The sequence below is a fragment of the Mus caroli genome, chromosome 7 (assembly GCF_900094665.2).
Source record: "Mus caroli chromosome 7, CAROLI_EIJ_v1.1, whole genome shotgun sequence".
Classification (NCBI taxonomy): domain Eukaryota; kingdom Metazoa; phylum Chordata; class Mammalia; order Rodentia; family Muridae; genus Mus; species Mus caroli.
In genome coordinates this window covers 103,505,960-103,523,364 of record NC_034576.1, presented here as the reverse complement: position 1 = coordinate 103,523,364, position 17,405 = coordinate 103,505,960, and the positions used below count along the sequence as shown (strand labels likewise).

Here is a 17,405-nt window from a genome sequence, read left to right as displayed (position 1 = left end):
CACCTCCTCTGAGATGGGCCTGCATTCTGGAACCAGACCAAGGATAAATTCCAACTTTACCTTAGCCAAGGCCCTTACCTCCCACATGGGACAAATAGCAGAGCTTCCCCTGCAGCAAGGTATAAAGACCTCAAAGGTCAACAGGCAGAGGTGAGCAGCAAGCCATCTACAGCCACTCAAGAAACCGCAGGGTTTTGTTGCTGCTTCCCCCTTTTTCTTTCTTTTGGTGCTGGGGGGGGTCCCTGCCGCACACATATACCACTGAGCTATACCTCAGCCTCAATAGAGGCCAGGCCTTTAACAGCTTCCCTGGTTCTCCATCGTATTATGACCCAGGTGCTGAACCTGCCACTCCACAGCTCCCATCCACTGCACCCCATCCCAGGCCAGAGAGGACATGGAACACTGCAATGCTTGATTTCTTTTCTGAGATCATACGTGCACTCATGTATAAATGTGTATGAATGGTGTTTCCAAAGACCAGAAGGCAGCACGGCATCCCCTGAGTTATGGACTGTTGTGAACCACTATGGGTTCTGGGACTCAAACCCTGGCCCTTTGTGCTCTAATCATTGGGTATATCCTCAGCCTTTGAGTTACTCCAGCCTCCAAAGTACTGGGGTTCCAGGTGTATACTCACAACAGGTTAAAAAGCAGCTTAGAATTCCCTGGGGGAGGAGCAGCGCAAGGACTCACTGGCTGGAGGAGGTCTGTGCCTCCCTCACCCAAGAACCACGTTTTGTTTTTTGTTGGTTTTTTTTTTTTTTTTTGGAAACTTTCTTTTAATAGTTGTTGAATGTTCTACAGCTTACAGTAAATATCATAGTTACAAACTCTTGGCTTCAACCATTCAGAGTGATCACTATCTGATCTTCAAAACAAAGCAAAACCCAAAGGAATCCAAAACAACAAAGCCAGATGTACACTTCATACACACAAGCGTGGCCACAGGGCTTTCCAATCTTTACACTCCAGGCTGTATTTTGAAAACACCTATAAATTATTTGATCAAACTACTTGGAAGACACTGGTCAAAGGTTTATTATTATAATTATTATTATTTTTAAATGTTTTTTATTTGTTTTAAAATGTGAGTTCCAATAAAATTTAAAAATTAGATTCCAACCTGTAGGTTAAAATGAATTAAAAAATACAAAAATCATACACAACGCTCTCTTCACAGGGATGGTCCATGCCATGAGAACAAGCTTCTCTGTCATGTGATATGAAAGAGGGGTACAGATGCCTTGAAGACAGGAAGGGGACAGGCCCTGGGCCTTCAAAGATAAAAGACAACTCCAAGGTGCAGGAGGCCTAGCCTTGCATCACCTTGTAAGGAGCTTGGTTCACAAGACAGATCCAGTTGATCTGGCTGACCTGAGGTCTCTGGGCCAGTCCTATTCTTCATTTAGTCTGACTTTTCATGCATGAGGAGGATGGCTGAGCTGGGGTCTAGGACAGAGGATGCTAGGGTCAAGCCCAAAGCAGATTCCTGTGGGCTGCTGCTATCTGTAAAGCTGTTTAAATCTGTTCTCTTGGGAAAGAAAATTATCCCTCAGGCTGGAATGGATAAAGGGACACACTGCCACCGCAGGGCTACCTAAGGGCTACTGAGAGCAGCAGCCAGGGTAACTAAAGCAAGTGCTGTTTTGTCTTCTGTGTCCCTCTTTAACTCTGTGGCCACCAGTTTCAACTCCTATATTCTTAGCTGGCCTTCTGGCTGGCATTAACAGTATATAAATTAGGAAATACCCACAGGAGAAACTGAGGGAGTGGGACCCAAGTCTAGGTCAGGCGAGTTTGGCCATGGAATATTGAAGCTGGCCTACTGGGAATTTTGAAAGCTGAGTCCTGGAACCTTATTAATGCCAAATTTCACAAAACTTTTTTTCTTTTTTTCCCCCTAGGAGAGCGAACAGGGGTAGGAAAAGGACAAACCTTGCTGCCAGCCTAGCATGCCAACAGAAGTCTGTCTAGAGGCTCAGGTGTTGTCTGACCAGTAAACCTAGCCAAGATGCTTCCTCTGATTTGCTCTCCTTTGTCCACTCCAACCCAGGCTGCCCTTCTCTAGTCTCCCTAGCTTGACAAGATACTTGGGGCCACACACTCAGCAGTGATATAGTTAACTCAAGATGGAAAGGCAGAGCTCACTGAACATGAGTCACACATGGGATGATGACTGATTCTGCCAGAACGCCGTGAAGACCAGAGCCCATAGCAGGGGCAAGATATCTGATACGCAGGGAACTAAGTCTGGTTCAGCCAATGCCTTATCTGATGTGTCATGTCTGCACAATACAGATGCCAGAACTCGGTGACCAAGGATCTGTGCTACTTGTATGTTCTCCATGACTCATTTCTGAAAGCTATTTAGAACAGAGCATCAAGTCTTCCAAAGAAACACTGCTAGGTCTCAAACTTAGAACTGTCCTGGTGGCCAGAAAGCACTGGGATACATGGGACACAAGTTAGTCTCTGGTTCTCAAATAAACCTTGTACTCCAGTCCAGACATGCTTTCAGTAGTCCAGGCTTAGACCATGCCCCGTTAAAGTACTTTGTTGGATCTGGACAGGAGCCAGATGGCCAGATTGTGTAGGCTTTCCAGAAGCAAGACTCTTTGTTGAAAGATGGATGATACTGTCCTCAATTGTCTTCAGTACTAGGCAGTTGTCACCTTCAGTGTTCTGAGTTAGGTTTTTTGTGGCAAATTCCTATCTGTACTACCAGCTGGATCTATCTATCTCTGGGTCTCCAGGGCCCATTATAGGTCTTGGTCCAAAGTAGAAATTCTAAAAAATCTGCTCGGCTGATGGACCGGAGCTCCCCAAGTCTTCATAAACGCTTCTGTGTGGGGTAGCAAGTAACCCCTTCTTTCTTCAAGCAAGCTTACACTCGAGATCCAGTAGGAGGCAGCAACAGTAGAGGATCAGAAGAGTTTAAATCTTGGCTCTCTCACTCATGAGCTATGTGTCCTTTGGCAAGCCTGTGACCCCTTCATAGCATCACGATGCATACCCTGCCTCCATCTTTAGAGGTTTTGGCAATCAAAGTCAAAGTATTTTACAAAAAGAGGTCTGGACAGATTGATGTGTGTCCCTGATGAATATTCAGGGAACGGGGTGCACTTTAGGGCATTGCTGGGATAACAAGAAGGAAAACGTGGTTTATCTTATAGGAAGAAAAATAGGGCTTTTGTTTGTTTTTTGTTTTGTTTTAAGCATGACAAGAGACTCTCAGGCTTTCACTCACTGTGAGTAGTCCAGTTTCCAGACTTCCTGGCCCAGGGTGAATAAAGATGAACAATTGGTGATAAGGGAGACTGGTGAACAGAGGCACCTCTCCCTCAGCGCTGCACTGGGGAGGGGAAAAGGTGTAGACAAGGTGTCTGTGTATGGTAATGCCAGTGTGGCAGCTCATGGTCATGTGCACGCCCCTCAACCTATGGTGAGGGGACCCTCCCAGCTCTGGCCTCATCTGTCTTGACCACTGCGCCATCCAGACTGTTTAGATGATACCTAGAGTATTCCTGCCAACTACGTGCCACCGTGCCAGAAGCTGTGCTCACATAACCTGAGGCACACACCACCCTGTGCCCTAGGGCTCAGTCCCTTTGCTATGACTCCCTAAGCTTGGCTAGACTTGTGGATCTCTGTCAAACGAAAGGGTGAGGCCAGCTTTTGTGCTCTTACTAAACAGAGTTAAAGGGTCTGGTTCTTCTAGACTACAGCATGCCAATGCTTGGTTTTCACCTTGGGACCTTTCTGATCTTGAATCCCAGATGAGGTGCAGAGCATAGATGCTTCAGAACATGAGCCTATGTTTGGATCAGGCCTGGAGAGAACAGAGCCAGCAGGGGATTCCTTACCAGAAAGTCCCTGTACTTTTCTGAGCCTTGGAACCTCTATGAATTAAATAGCAGGCTCCATGCCTTCATCTGTCAGGGCTAACCCACATGAACAGTGAGGGGTGCAAACAGCTTTTATTTACTGGTATAGAAAGAACAAACATGAAAAGGCCACTCCTGGGTCTGTGTTTTCCTCTGCCACCAGGTCACCTGGAGACCGTGGAGTCTAGGTAGCCTGCCAGGATCCCAGCAGTGAGCTCACTTTGGGCCATTTCATTTCTCCTTAGAATCTATCGCATCACTTGTCAAGTGAGTGGAATAACCGACCCTGTTGCTTGTTCTCGGGGTCAGTATATTAAAGGTCATGAAGTGCTCTGAAACTTATGAAGCACCTGACAAATGTAACCTCCAGTTACCACCACCATTATCAGTTTGGCATTTTTTAACATGTTAGACATGATCTCTAGCAACCTTCATCCACCTCTACAAAACCACAGAGGACAGGGAGAGGTGTTATAAGATCAGATTAACACTGGAAAACTTTGTTTTAAAATGAAACCTTGTCAGCACCCCAGAACAGCTGAGTTTTCCTGGTCCTGAAGTTCCTGGAAGACCAGGAAGGTAGGAGCCTTAACTTCTGGCTCTCTGCCACAGATGCTGAAGAACTCTGACCCCCTGGGGACAGTCAGACTGTTTCTGAGGTCATTCCAGCTCAGTGGTTTCCTTTTTTTTCCTTTAGGGGGACTTGGGAAATAGGAAGGTGATGTCCAAGTTTAAAATGAATTTAAAATGAAAATAATTCAAGTCTGAAATATTACCAGTGATCCAATTTTACACAGTAAGGAATTCCTGTTCCACCCAGGGAAGATGTCGGCTTTGCTAGCTGTGCACAGGAGGGTGGCTGGTTGGGGTCCCTCTTGTCCCAGATGTGACTGTATCTGCTTGGCCTCATTCATGTGCACCTCTCTGGGTGGCTCCCACTCTTCCTCTCTTCTTGGGATAAAGAGCTTCTGTCCTAAGTGCACACAGCCTCTCCTTCCAGCCAGCCCACCTACTCCTTTTCCTGGAGTGGAGTCAGGTTCAGGATGAACATTCCAGATGTCTTCATAGGTTTTCCAAGTGTAATTTCTATTTCTGCCACCTGCTCTATGTGGCCTCTGCCTAAGTCTTAGTCCTCACCTTTGGAGTCCGTGAGGGAAAATAGCAGAAACAAGCCCAGAGGTCATTACAGAGCTCACCAGATGTGGGCACTGCTGACTTAATTCTTACAAAGTCAAGCCAATCCATCCCTAGCAGAATTTTTGTAGGTAAAATGCCAGTAGTAGGACGGCTGCATTTAATGCTAATTTACAGTGAGGTTCAGAGAAGTCCTTTCTGCTTCTCTGGGCCTCAGTTTCCTCATCTGTCAGATAGGGGACTGGTGAGATGATGGATGCTAAGGTTCCTTCAGTTCCATGAGTATGAAATGATTATTGCTATTGTTTTCCTTCACTATCCTGACCTTCAGAACCGCCAGCTCCCACCTGGAATGTGGTTCCTTCACTTTGGCCGTGACATGGCACAAGGTAACCAAGAGCTTGGCCTGCCTGCCAGCCCCACAGACAGACGTGTGCGCCCGGTATGGGGAAGGGCAGAAGGGCAAGGGAGAGAAATGCCACCAGTTCCTACTCTCATCAGGAGGAAGCGCCTCAGGAGAGGTCCTCAAGGCTCAGGCTGGGTGTGGGATTATGCATACACCTGGCCTGCGAAGCCTCTGGATGCTGGTATCCCAGCACATGCAGCTGTTTGGCAGGTCTGAGGTCAAAGCATCTCTGAAGGAAGTGCCAGGTCAGTTAACATCACTGTGCAAATCAGAAGGTCCAGGCCCAGCAGTGTGGCTGGAGACCTTTCAAACCAGAGCTAAGCACCCTCCTGCCCTTCTTCACACTACCTCCCTCCCCAGTGTCTTCCCTCCCTCCACCCTTCCCCAAACTCTCTGCTTTCCCAGGTTCTGAGCCTGGGACATGAAGCTGCTAACATTCCTACATAACCAGGTGGGTTTGTTCTTGGTCTGTTGTGATGGTTCTTAGATCTTTGTTTTTGAACTAATCCTGCTTCAGAAAATGACAATCTGACAGAGATGTGGCCTTCTCGACAGCTCCAAGTCCCTACTCCACACGGAGGGCCACATTTGTTCTGCTCTCCAAACGAATCTAGCCTTTAGATGAACCATCGCAATAAACCTCACTCTCTGCTTGCTACTAGACCGGGGTCCCAGGGACAGGATGCTTAGGGAAGGGGAGAAGCAGAGAGGACTGGGCCTGGCTAGGTAGGAAGAAGGGCTAGAGCAGAAGGGTGTGGCTAAGAGGGAGGCACGAGGGGAGGCTCCTAGGAGATTAGAAAAAGCAGCTTTTACAAAAACCAAAAATAAAAATCAAAACCATTAAAGATGCATAAAGTGACCCTTGCACTTCCGTTGTCTCTTCTTGCAATAGAGGTGGTGCTGCTAGGAGACTGCTCAGCACCGGTAAGACTCGAGTAGTTGCATACAATGTGACTCCAGATCTGCGGAAGAAAGGGACACCATTAAAGAGAGTGACACCCTACAGGTGACTCGAGATCACTGGACTCTCTACCCACAGCTTGGGAGCCCTAAATGGAGCCCTCCATGCCTTCCCAGGGGAGCAGCAGGCTCTCGGTCCTTGGAAAGTATGTTGAGCTGTTGAGGATAGAGAGGGATCCGGGCACCAGGGTCTGCACTAGGCTATCAGCAGAGCTGGCTTGTGATTTAGGTAAGACTCCATTTGAAGAGGTGAACCTTTACAAGACTTCATAAAGAACCCAGAATTCAACAGCAGAGGACAAGTGTTAAAGCCCCACCTCAATTTTAATTGGCCAAGTGATTTTAAACTGTTTACCTAAAAACACAGAGCCGAAGATGAGAACTAACATGAAAACTGTGACATTTGTAGAGAGGTAGCTATTAAGAGTGACACTAAAGACCCTGGAGCAGGTAACAAGTAATGATGGTTGCCTGCTTCTGTGACACCAAACCCACGCCAGGTCTTCTGAGGCAGTTCCTACACGTGTCTCCCCACGCCCACCCCTTCACCCCTACCCCTGACCCTACTCACTTGGATGGGCTGCAGGCTTTACCAGTGCGGGGGCACGTAGCTGTACGCAGGGGTTCCTTGGGCCCTGTATGTGGGCATGGAGACAGGGTGTGCCCCAATTGCAGTGTGCTGGGGTGTGGTCAGCAAGGTACCTGAGCGTGAAGAGAGAAGAGGGAACCTGAGGAGGCTGTAATCTGGGTACAGGGATGGAGAGGGGGAAAGCAGTCTTTTGCATGGCTGATCTTCCTGTTCTTGTCCCTGTCACCCTGGACTGCCTGTGAGCACTTAGGGTGAGGGAAAACAGAGTCTTTATTCTAAGGACTCCTCCCTTTTCTTTGCATACACACTGAGTAGTAACTATTAGCTTTCCTGGTTCTATCGTCTTTCTAAACTCACCTAGGTTTTAAGGGCAGGGCTCTGTTCTGCCTTAAGGACCCTAACAATAGGCTGGCACTGAGCAAGGACCTAACAGATTGCTTTTGTACTGAGCAACCACAGTACCCTCTTCCTCACTTCAGATGGCAACTCAGTTGGTTCTTCAAAACTTGGGTTTCTGTAAGGTAGTCACAGCCTCTAGTCTTCATGCCCTTCATGGGAATGCCCATGTTTCTGCCCACGCTTCTAAGGCTACACTTTCCACCTTCATCCCCAAGGTTCCTTAGAGGAAGGACTTATCACCAGAAAGGGTCATCAGGGACTCCTAGTGCTTTCAGCTCCTACATCTAATTATGGAGAAGGCCCTTATGCTCCTCCCTGCTAATAACAGAGAGCTTGTGTACTCCTTGCTGGACCTCTGCTGCTACTGGAGGCCCACATTCCTCCCTTTCTCCTGATCCAGCCTACAGCCAGAGGTTCAATCCCAACCCCATCTCTCCCTAGGGAAAGCTGTTAGTTCCCTCTCCTGAAGGCTTCAAGCCTTTCTACAATCCCTTCCTATAGCCCTCTCCACTCACCCCCTATTTCCCACATGCCTTAACCCTTTCTTTCCTGAGACTGGACCACACTGAGTCTTCTGCTTGCACTTCCCTTCCCTTCATCTCTGCTTGCCTTCATTCACCTATACTCTAAGCCTTGCTCAATATGCCCATCTTGTGTGCAATCTTTCTTATCCCTCTGAATAATTTAGACTCTACATTTCTAAGTTTTAGCCCATCCCTCCTGGCCTTCCTGGAAAGCCTCCTGGCCTGGCACAGGATTTCTCCGGCTGGGCTGCAGCCAGTTCCATGACTGCTCTCCATGTGAGGAATTCCTGAAAGAGAGTAAAGGACGCTTAGGTGGATGTTGCCTTACCTGCTGACATTGCCATGGTGGTGCCTGCCACCATGCCCATGGCCACACCATTGGTCCTGGGGGCAGCAACAGGAGCTGGGTAGATGGCAGAGGGAATGCTGTTGGGCTGGACAACCGTGGTGTGGTGGATGACATGGGGCTGGGCAGCATACACAGGCTGCGTGTAGTAGGCTCCCTGGGAAGAGAGGCTGAGGTTACATGGCTTCTTGGGAAGGGTAGGAGGCATGAGAGGAGATGGGTGGGGAGCTTCTTTTTCCAGGCTTTAGGCAACCAGGTAAGGGAAGCTCTGGCCTAGGGACACAGGTCTAGGCTGGGGCTCTGCTACGTCTCATTCTGCACCGAGGTCAGTTCAGTGCTACGGCTCAGCTTGGTTGGAAAAGTAAGGCTCTCTTCACCCCATCTTGCTGCACTCCTAGAGTTGCTGTGTAAGATAAACTGCTGAGTAAGAGATTTTCTCCTTTAGCCCCAGCGCTAACATTTAAATTATTTAAAAATATGATTCCAAAATGTTACCTTGCCCCTAATGTATCAGTAAGGAATGCAGTCAGTTTCTCAGCAAGGAGACACCAGAGCACTGCCATACAGGTGGAAGAATTATTAATAGCATTCATACACTGGTGCAAATGTTGTCATTTATGTTCATTCTGTCTTTATTGGTGGCATTTTCCAAAATGTCTCTTCCTAGTTCCTCTTAGAGCAAAAGTGAGGATGGAGACGGTGGTCTGAAGTGATGTCCCACTTCCCAGGTCACAGGGCTGCCTCCTGGGCTAGACAGTTCACGGGCCTGCTGAGCCCTGGGAGCAGACAGCAGCATCTGAGATTAATCCTGAAATTCTCTGATCTTAATAATAAGTAATAAGAGCCTCACTGTATGTAACCTTAGAGGTTAGAGAGCAGGGGTCAAGCTACTATGCCATACTTGAGAAAAGTTGGTCCTGTTTTGTCCATTACTTACTTACTCACTCACTCATCTTCCAGGCAGACTGGCCCTGAACTCACTACGTAGCTGAGGGTGACCTTGAACTCCTTCCCAATACTGGCATTAGAAGCACACATTGTCATGCCCCAGTTTTGTAGTATATCCTACAACATAGCTACTTTTAAAAAATGCTTTATATTCGTTGTTTAAATATATGTGTGTGTGAATGTGTGTTCTGCCTGCATATATGTCTGTGTACCACTTGCACAGAGGCCAGAAGAGGACACTGAATCTACTGAAACTGGAGTAACAGATGGTTGTAAGCTGCCAAGTCGGTGCTGGGTTCTCTACAAGAACAGCAAGTACTCTTAACCACTGTACAATTTCCCCAGCACCAACACAGCTACTTCCTCCCCCTCCAGACATGGCTTCTCTGTGTAGTGTCCTGTGGCTGTCTTGGAACTTGCTTTGTAGACCAGGCTGGCCTCAAACTTAGAGACTAGTCTGCCTCTGCCCCTGGAGTGCTGGGAATAAAGGTGTGTGCCACCACTGCCTAGCAGCATAGCTAGATGGTTTTTGTTTTGGTATTTTTTAGATTTATTTATTTTATGTATATGAGTACACTGTAGCTGTACAGATGGTTGTGAGCCTTCATGTGGTTGTTGGGAATTGAATTTAGGACCTCTGCTTGCTCTGGTCTACTCTGCTCACTCAGTCCTTGCTTGCTCCAGCCCAAAGATTTATTATTATATATACTATTATATATAAGTACACTGTAGCTGTCTTCAGACACACCAGAAGAGGGCATCAGATCTCATTACGGGTGGTTGTGAGCCACCACGTGGTTTCCAGGGTCTGAACACAGGACCTTCGGAAGAGCAGTTAGTGCTCTTACCTGCTGAGCCACATGGCCAGCCCCAGCATAGCTAGTTTTTAAATTCAAAAGGTACTTTCCTTACTACTTATACCTCAGGTAGAATTGTCACTTCAGAAAAATGTGTCATGGCCATGCTGCAGCCTTATACAGTTCTTGCCTCCTATCAGTTACTCAGTTACACACATTCCCCAGCAGAAGAAATCTAAATGGGGCCAATAAGACACACTAAAAAATGACTCACCTCAGGTCACAGAGGGCTTATAGCACACACAAAGAATATATATATATATATATATATATATATATATATATATATATATATATATTTCCTACTTTGTTCATATATTTTATGAAGGAAAGGAAGGTGTGAGATTAAAAGTAGGCAGATCAAGACACGTGATAGCATAGCCTTACCCAGCCAATAACTCACTGTGTGACCTTAGACAAGTCTTTCTCCACTGCAATCTCAGCTTCCCCACTTGTCCAACAAGAGAGTTATGCTGGGTGATTTCTAATGGCCCTCTGACATTTGGGGCTCTGTTAACCTAAAGGACTTGACATTTCACCTTTAGGAAGTAAGGCAGCCCAGGCAGCCCTGCAGGAATATTGCTTCAGTGACACTACAGTGATAGCTGGCCAGGCCATTAACTCCGTTTTTTCTTCCTCATCCCATGCCACCCCATCCTGGCTGGAGGCTCCCGGAGAAGAGGTCCTCCAGGTGTACCTACCTGGGCATACAGATTCTGCTGGGGATAGGCACTTCTGATTGGATACATGGCCGTCTGATAGGGATTGGGTGATGGGGAGTAGGGGGGTGGAGCAGTATTACTCTGGGTCGGTGGGACCTTGTATGGTGTCCCTGCAGTATATCCTGTACCAAGGCAATAAAAGAGACGTCTAGTTAGTTGGTAGAACAGCATTGCTTGAAGACAGCAGGGCCCAGTAACAGTTCCTCAAACAAGAACGGTTTGAATCCAGCTGGAAACACAGATAGGACAGACAAGAGATCAAGGTTCTACCCTCAGAGCCTGACCCCAGGCAGCTCCCTCAGTCCTGGTGCCCATGGGCTGCAAGTATGATTTGGGTATGTGTTAGTTCTCTGGGTTCCAGAGTTTTCATTCAAAAAAAGAAGCTAGAAGCTGTCTCTCTGGGGCCCTTTCAGCTGACAACCTGCTTGGGGTTTTGAGTTGCCTGTGTGGAAAGGCAGGTATGTATACATGTAGAGACGCCCTCTACTCCCTCATTCTTATTGCTCTGTTCTCATTCTGGCCCCTTACCCAGCATCTCAGGACATCTGTGGTTTTATCTTTCTCTATCTTGCTCCCTCATTCTCTCCTAACCCTTTGTTTTTTACTCAGGGACTCATTATGATGCCCAAGCAGGTTTTACATGTATATCCTAATCTCTCTCTCTCTCTCTCTCTCTCTCTCTCTCTCTCTCTCTCTCTCCCCCCCGCCCCGCCCCCCCCCATTATGGGCTATATCAACAATAGTCCCTTCTTCTTCACCAAGACTGAAGCTTAAAACAAACTCACACACACACACACACACACACACACACACACACACACACACACCCCTCCACTCAAAGAAAAGATCCTTATCTTCTAGGATGTTGAAAACTTTGCTTTGTAGAGCTAGCCTTTCTCTTCTTTCCTGTGGCTTGGAGAAGGGTCACCACCCCTGGCCCAAACACCTGAAGTTAGGAATTAGAAAGACACACATTGACCTAGAACTGATGCTATGTCCATATCTCAGAAGGATGGACAGAAGTGAGGCTCAGAAGTCAGGCCCGGAGCCATTTACAGAGCTGTCACACTGCTGTCTTTAGTCATCTTAAGTAAGAGCTTATGTTTTGTTTGTTTGTTTGTTTTTTCGAGACAGGGTTTCTCTGTGTAGCCCTGGCTGTCCTGGAACTCACTTTGTAGACCAGGTTGGCCTCGAACTCAGAAATCCGCCTGCCTCTGCCTCCCGAGTGCTGGGATTAAAGGCGTGCGCCACCACGCCCGGCTTCAGAGCTTATGTTTTTAATCTTACTTTGACATAGAATCTTTTAGATTGGTCAGGCTGGGCTTGAACTCACTTTATGACTCAAACTTTCAGCCTTCTTACTCCAACCTCTCACTCCCAGGAGCTAGGATTGTTTATAGGCTTACGCCAACCACCAGGGTGGACCAACTGTTCTTACCAAATGGTAGTTACAGAGACCATATGACCCTTGAACTTAAAGTATCTATTATTTGGTTCTTTATAGACAAGTTTACTGAACCTTAATTTAAAAGTTAAAAGAACAAAAGGCTGCAGAAACCATGCAAGCTCAGGCCTTTCCCCTGAGACCCTTTCCAGTCAGTCTTGCCTCAAGAGTATCTTCATTTGGACTAAATCATTTCAGAGGGTATTTCTGATGCTGAAATTTTAAGTCTTGAGGATTTCAGTAAGACTTCTATGAGGACATCATCTATATCCTGTCCACATCCCGGGGAACACTGAAAATCTAGGGCTATTATCCCAGCTTAGATATCATAAAATGAGGGTTTATTACTTTGTGTATCTAAGTAAGAGAAGTTGTTGTTGGGCTTACTGCAAAATCATCTCATGGATTTTTACTCAAGTAAATTTAGAACTAACTCATTGCCTGGAGGCCTAGCTACTTTGAAATGAATGCTAAATCTGAAGGTCACAGAGTAGGAATTTTGGGATGCTCTACCCTTAAAAGACACTTGAGGCTTACATTCAATCTGCTCCCGTTCAGAGGAAGAACCTGTAACTTAGAAATCCAGTAAGTTTTTTCAAAATCGCACAGCATATCTACAGTCATAGAGCTGGCTCCAGAGTTCAGAGCTGATGTTATCCTGGGTAGAGCTGTTTCTGAGTTAACTGTCTCTACAATACAATCTTGGGCATCTGGTATATTGGCCTTTGTATCTCCATTTCACTAAAGGCAGTGTCATGAGACAAAGGAGTTCTGCCACTAGAAGTGCCAGCTCTGCCTTATAAAGAGGTTTTGTTTATGGTGCCTGCCTGTGATTTGTCTCAGGTTCCTAGCTATAGTTTTAGGCTCTAATAAACAGGAGAATATAAAGACATGGTGGGCATTAGCAAGATAAAGCCTTTGTAGCCCTCTCTTAACTCTGCTTCGATGTCATAAATCTTTTTCAGTTGTAGAGCCCCACCTACATTCAAGGACATCGATCGTCATGTCAAGGATACCTTTTACACTAATTGGCTTATTGATCATCAGATTTATACATCTGGACAAAGTCTGGACAAAACAATGCTGTATATGTGAATCCTGCCTTGACCTCAATGTCTCCTTGTTGGTAGTTAAACAATAAAGCACTGAAAAAGTAAGAGGGAAACCTAATTATGAACAGGTTTTAGCAAGTATTGGTTAAATTGCTATGAATTTGTCAAAGTGCCCTGAATGTAAAAGCAACAAAATCTGAATGCTAAGAGGAGCCTCCGTGAGCTTGCATGAGTCAGTCAGTCAATCTCAAATCCATTAAAAAAATTATATCCATTTATGTATTACTTGCTTGAAAATGATACATTTTGGTCCTATCTAGAAACTTGATGTCCTGTCTAGGAAGGGAGAGCAACGTGTGACTACTGGACATTTCTGCTGGAGTTTTAGGAGATTTTAGCACAGAAGGTAAGGCACTCAGACTGCCTGCTGCAGGAAGGGCAACCTCAGGGAGGACTGAGGCCATTCTTTCTAACGCTACGTGAGCAACGCCTTTAAGACTGTCTTACTGATGAGGGCAGCTAGAAGGGAGGGGCTTGTGGGAAGGATCTAGGTAATAACTTCTGAGTCTAGGTAATAACTAGAATCTAGGTAATAACTGAGTCTCAAGAACTGAGTCTCAATAACTGAGACTCAATCCAGTAGCTAGCAAGGACTTTAAAGGTGACCTAGCCCAAGGCCACCACTGTATAGTTCAAGAGACTAATAAACAAAGCATAGCTATGAATTATCCAGAGTTATATGGAGTCAAGTCTAGAGTCCTGTCTCTTCCACCCCAGGTCTCTTTGTGCTGCACTATAGTAGCTGTGCCTTTATTCATCTGCATCTGTGACATATGTACAAATCAATTTAGATTATATAATTTTACACATGCTCATTCAGTCCTACTTGAAGCAACTGGAACCCCGGCCCCTGCTGCTGCCCTTCCTCTCATTACTCTGTTTGAGATCAAGTCTCACTGTGTAGCTCAGGGTGACTTAAAACTAGCTAGGTGTCCTAGCCTGGCCTTGAACTTGTGATTCTTTTGCTTAAGCCTCATGTGTGCTGGGATTATAGGTGCTGAGCTACCATGCTCACCTCATTTGTCTTTTGAAAGAGTAAAACCAGCCTCATGAAGAATCAGGAATGAGAATCCTAGCTTGAAAGTTATCTTTTTACAGCTGTGCTGCCATATTAATTATACAGCATTGGACATACTACCTTTTTGAAATTCTGCTTTCAAAAAGGCATGAAATTTTGATTGAATGAGGGGCTGACTCTGAAAGCAGAATCTACAAAGGTACGCCATGCTGAGTTAGTAAATGCTGACAGATAAGGGCAATGACAACAGAGAGAAAATGACATTTGTTGTTTCTTTAAAGACAAGGTCACCATGTAGCCTTGGCTGGCCTGGAAATGATTATGTAGACCAGGCTAGCTATTATCTTACAGAGAGACCAACCTTCCTCTGCCTCCTGAGTGGCAGGATTTCAGGCATGTGTCACCTGGCCAGGCTTGACATTGGATATTTAATTAATTAATTAATTAATTAATTATTTCTTTTTTTTCAATTTTTTATTAGATATTTTCTTCAATTACATTTCAAATACTATCCTGAAAGTCCCCTATACCCTCCCCCTGCCCTGCTCCCCTATCCACCCACTCCCACTTCTTGGCCCTGGCGTTCCCCTTTACTGGGGCACATAAGGAGGTTTGCAAGACCAATGGGCCTCTCTTCCCAATGATGGCCGACTAGGCCATCTTCTGCTACATATGCAGCTAGAGACACGAGCTCTGGGGGTACTGGTTAGTTCATATTGTTGTTCCACCTATAGGGTTACAGACCCCTTCAGCTCCTTGGATACTTTCTCTAGCTCCTCCATTAGGGGCCCTTAATTTATTTATTTTTAAAGATTTGTTTTTAGTTTATGTGTATGAATTTGCCTGTGTACATATATGTGCCCCACATTCATGCCTAGTACACAAAGAGGTCACCTGAAAACTGGAGTTACTGCTGGTTGTTGAGCTGGGAATTAAACATGATTCCTCTGAAAAGAGCAGCCAAGTGCTTTTAGCTGCTGAGCCATCTCTCTAGCTCCAACACTAGATATTTTACACTTGATCTCAACCAAAAAGCTGAGAAGCAATCACATTGGATATTTAAAGGAAAAGAAAACAAAGTCAATGAATTTTCTTAGCCTACCTAGTAGGTTACTTTCCTACAATATCCTGCTAAGGGCTTGTCCAGGGTCTGTTGGCATAAATTTGACATTAGTGTTCCTCATATCCAAACCATTCCCATGGCCGACAGTTGCCACAGGCACAAGTTCTTCCACTCAGTACTTTCTGAATGAGGTTCCTCACTGGAATCATTTGTGTTTCTGATTGGCTGCAAAGGTGACATCAGTTACCCCACTGAGCCTCAGGATGAACATGACCAATCTGGGTGCTGGCTTCTGTCCATGTCATATCATGTTCTCACAGTGTAGCTTACATGAACTAGGGCAATGTTTGTGATATAAAAGACACTTTTCTTTTCCAGAGGAATATCTAGAAGCATTTTTGGGTGTGACAACAGAGCTTTGTTTCTGGCATCTAATGGAGAGAGGCTATAGATACTATTAAACATCCTACCACACACAGGAAAGAACATATCTGGCCCAGATGCCAATAGTGCTTTATAAAGTCAAGAAATCTAATGGATGGGAAGAGCTGCCTCTGTTCAGAGATACACAAGGCCTTCAAATGGGCCCTGGTCCTTTCCCCTAAAATTCATTAACAGTCTCTCACAAATCCAAGTTCTTGGCCCAGGAATGCTCCTCTCTCACTGCTGTGGGGTAGGATCCTAAAGTTAAAGGCATGATCAGTGATGATCATCTTTCTTGAATGTCAAAGTCCAATGCTCTTGCCTGAGTAGGAAGGAGAACCTCTTAAAACAGTGTTTACATTAAAAATGTCACTTTAAAATTTTCCCTTTCCTTTCTTGCTACAAACAAATCAGCCCCGACCAAGGGGAACCAGGATAGGAGGAGACAGGCTGTATTTACTGAAAGCCGCAGAGGATGCTTGGTAAGTTCGGTTCTCGGTCCCGGTGTCCACTGGGAGGTGGAAGGTGCCTTCAGTGCCACAGGAAGATGAGTTCTGTGGCCAGGCTTGTTTCATCAGCAGAGTGGCTTAAGGGAAGACACAAGAATGGCATTAGGCAGAAGTAAGAAGCAGGCATCATCAATTATAGACACAAAAGCAAGGGTCTTATGCTAGACAGAAACATAACTCAAGGAGTCTGCTCAGACACACAGGATGGGATTGTAGGTTGGAAGGAGTGCTGAGGTGAGCTTCCAAATGATCTAAAGCCAAGGAAACCTACATTTAAATACTAAGACTCGGGATTTTTCTACCTATGATAAAAACCATGAAGATGCCCCTGAATATCACCATTTTCCACCTGACCTAGTCTAAGACTTACGGTATATTCCTCTACCACCTTCTCATTAACATTTGGCAGTGTGGTGGGCCAAATTAACTGAGTCTTTAAAAAAATTCCCTGTGGTCTGAGACTTATCTGAGGTATGGTTAATAAGTGTGAGTTGCTTCCAAAGAGAAACTGACAAGTAACTACCATTTTACATGAGCTTCCCTGGAACAGCATCTCTTCTAAAGGACTGAGCTGTGCATGGCAGTCTCAAAGCCTGAGCACTGTGGCTCTGCTATCAGCCATGCAATGGGCACTCCTTGCCAACTCCTTCTGCATACTAGCCATGGTCCGACAGACACACTTCTAGCATATGTCTGAATATCTCTTAATAGGTAGTATTGGATGTTCCAACTGAGGCAGCTCCTCATGAGCTAGAGATAATCCTTTGGCCATCATGAAAATACATGTCAAAACTGGGGTAGGTACGTAGTATGTTACAGAAATTAGTTTGAGATATGTAGAGACTTTCCAGGATAGCTCAAAGCTCAGCTTGAGAAATTTCATTAAGTGTTCTAGAAGCAGGGAATGACTCAAAAACTTACCGTCATGGTATCCTGAGGGGAAGGAGAGAGGAAATAGGGGGAAAATGCCTTTATAAAAAGGAAGAGAGAGAAAAAGTGAGAGAGAGAAAGAGAGAGAAGGAAGGAAGGAAGGAAGGAAGGAAGGAAGGAAGGAAGGAAGGAAG

The 17,405-nt window shown here is 45.7% G+C and overlaps 1 protein-coding gene across 3 annotated transcripts in view; it reads right to left on the bottom strand.

The window, feature by feature from the left end:
• Positions 1-753: 753 nt before the first annotated feature.
• The window catches only part of Fam168a (family with sequence similarity 168 member A), a 132,323-nt gene continuing 115,671 nt past the window's right edge, over positions 754-17,405 (bottom strand). For 2 of the 3 annotated variants that reach the window (XM_021166787.2, XM_029479227.1), the window contains 5 exons: positions 16,293-16,418; positions 10,752-10,894; positions 8,228-8,402; positions 6,959-7,089; positions 757-6,389 (listed from right to left, as the gene is read on the bottom strand). In XM_021166787.2, the coding sequence (XP_021022446.1) occupies positions 6,977-7,089; positions 8,228-8,402; positions 10,752-10,894; positions 16,293-16,418 (557 nt within the window). In that variant the 3' untranslated portion in view covers positions 757-6,389; positions 6,959-6,976. Of the gene's footprint in view, positions 6,390-6,958; positions 7,090-8,227; positions 8,403-10,751; positions 10,895-16,292; positions 16,419-17,405 lie in introns of all 3 variants that reach the window. The other variant, XM_021166786.1, reaches the window with a different exon arrangement.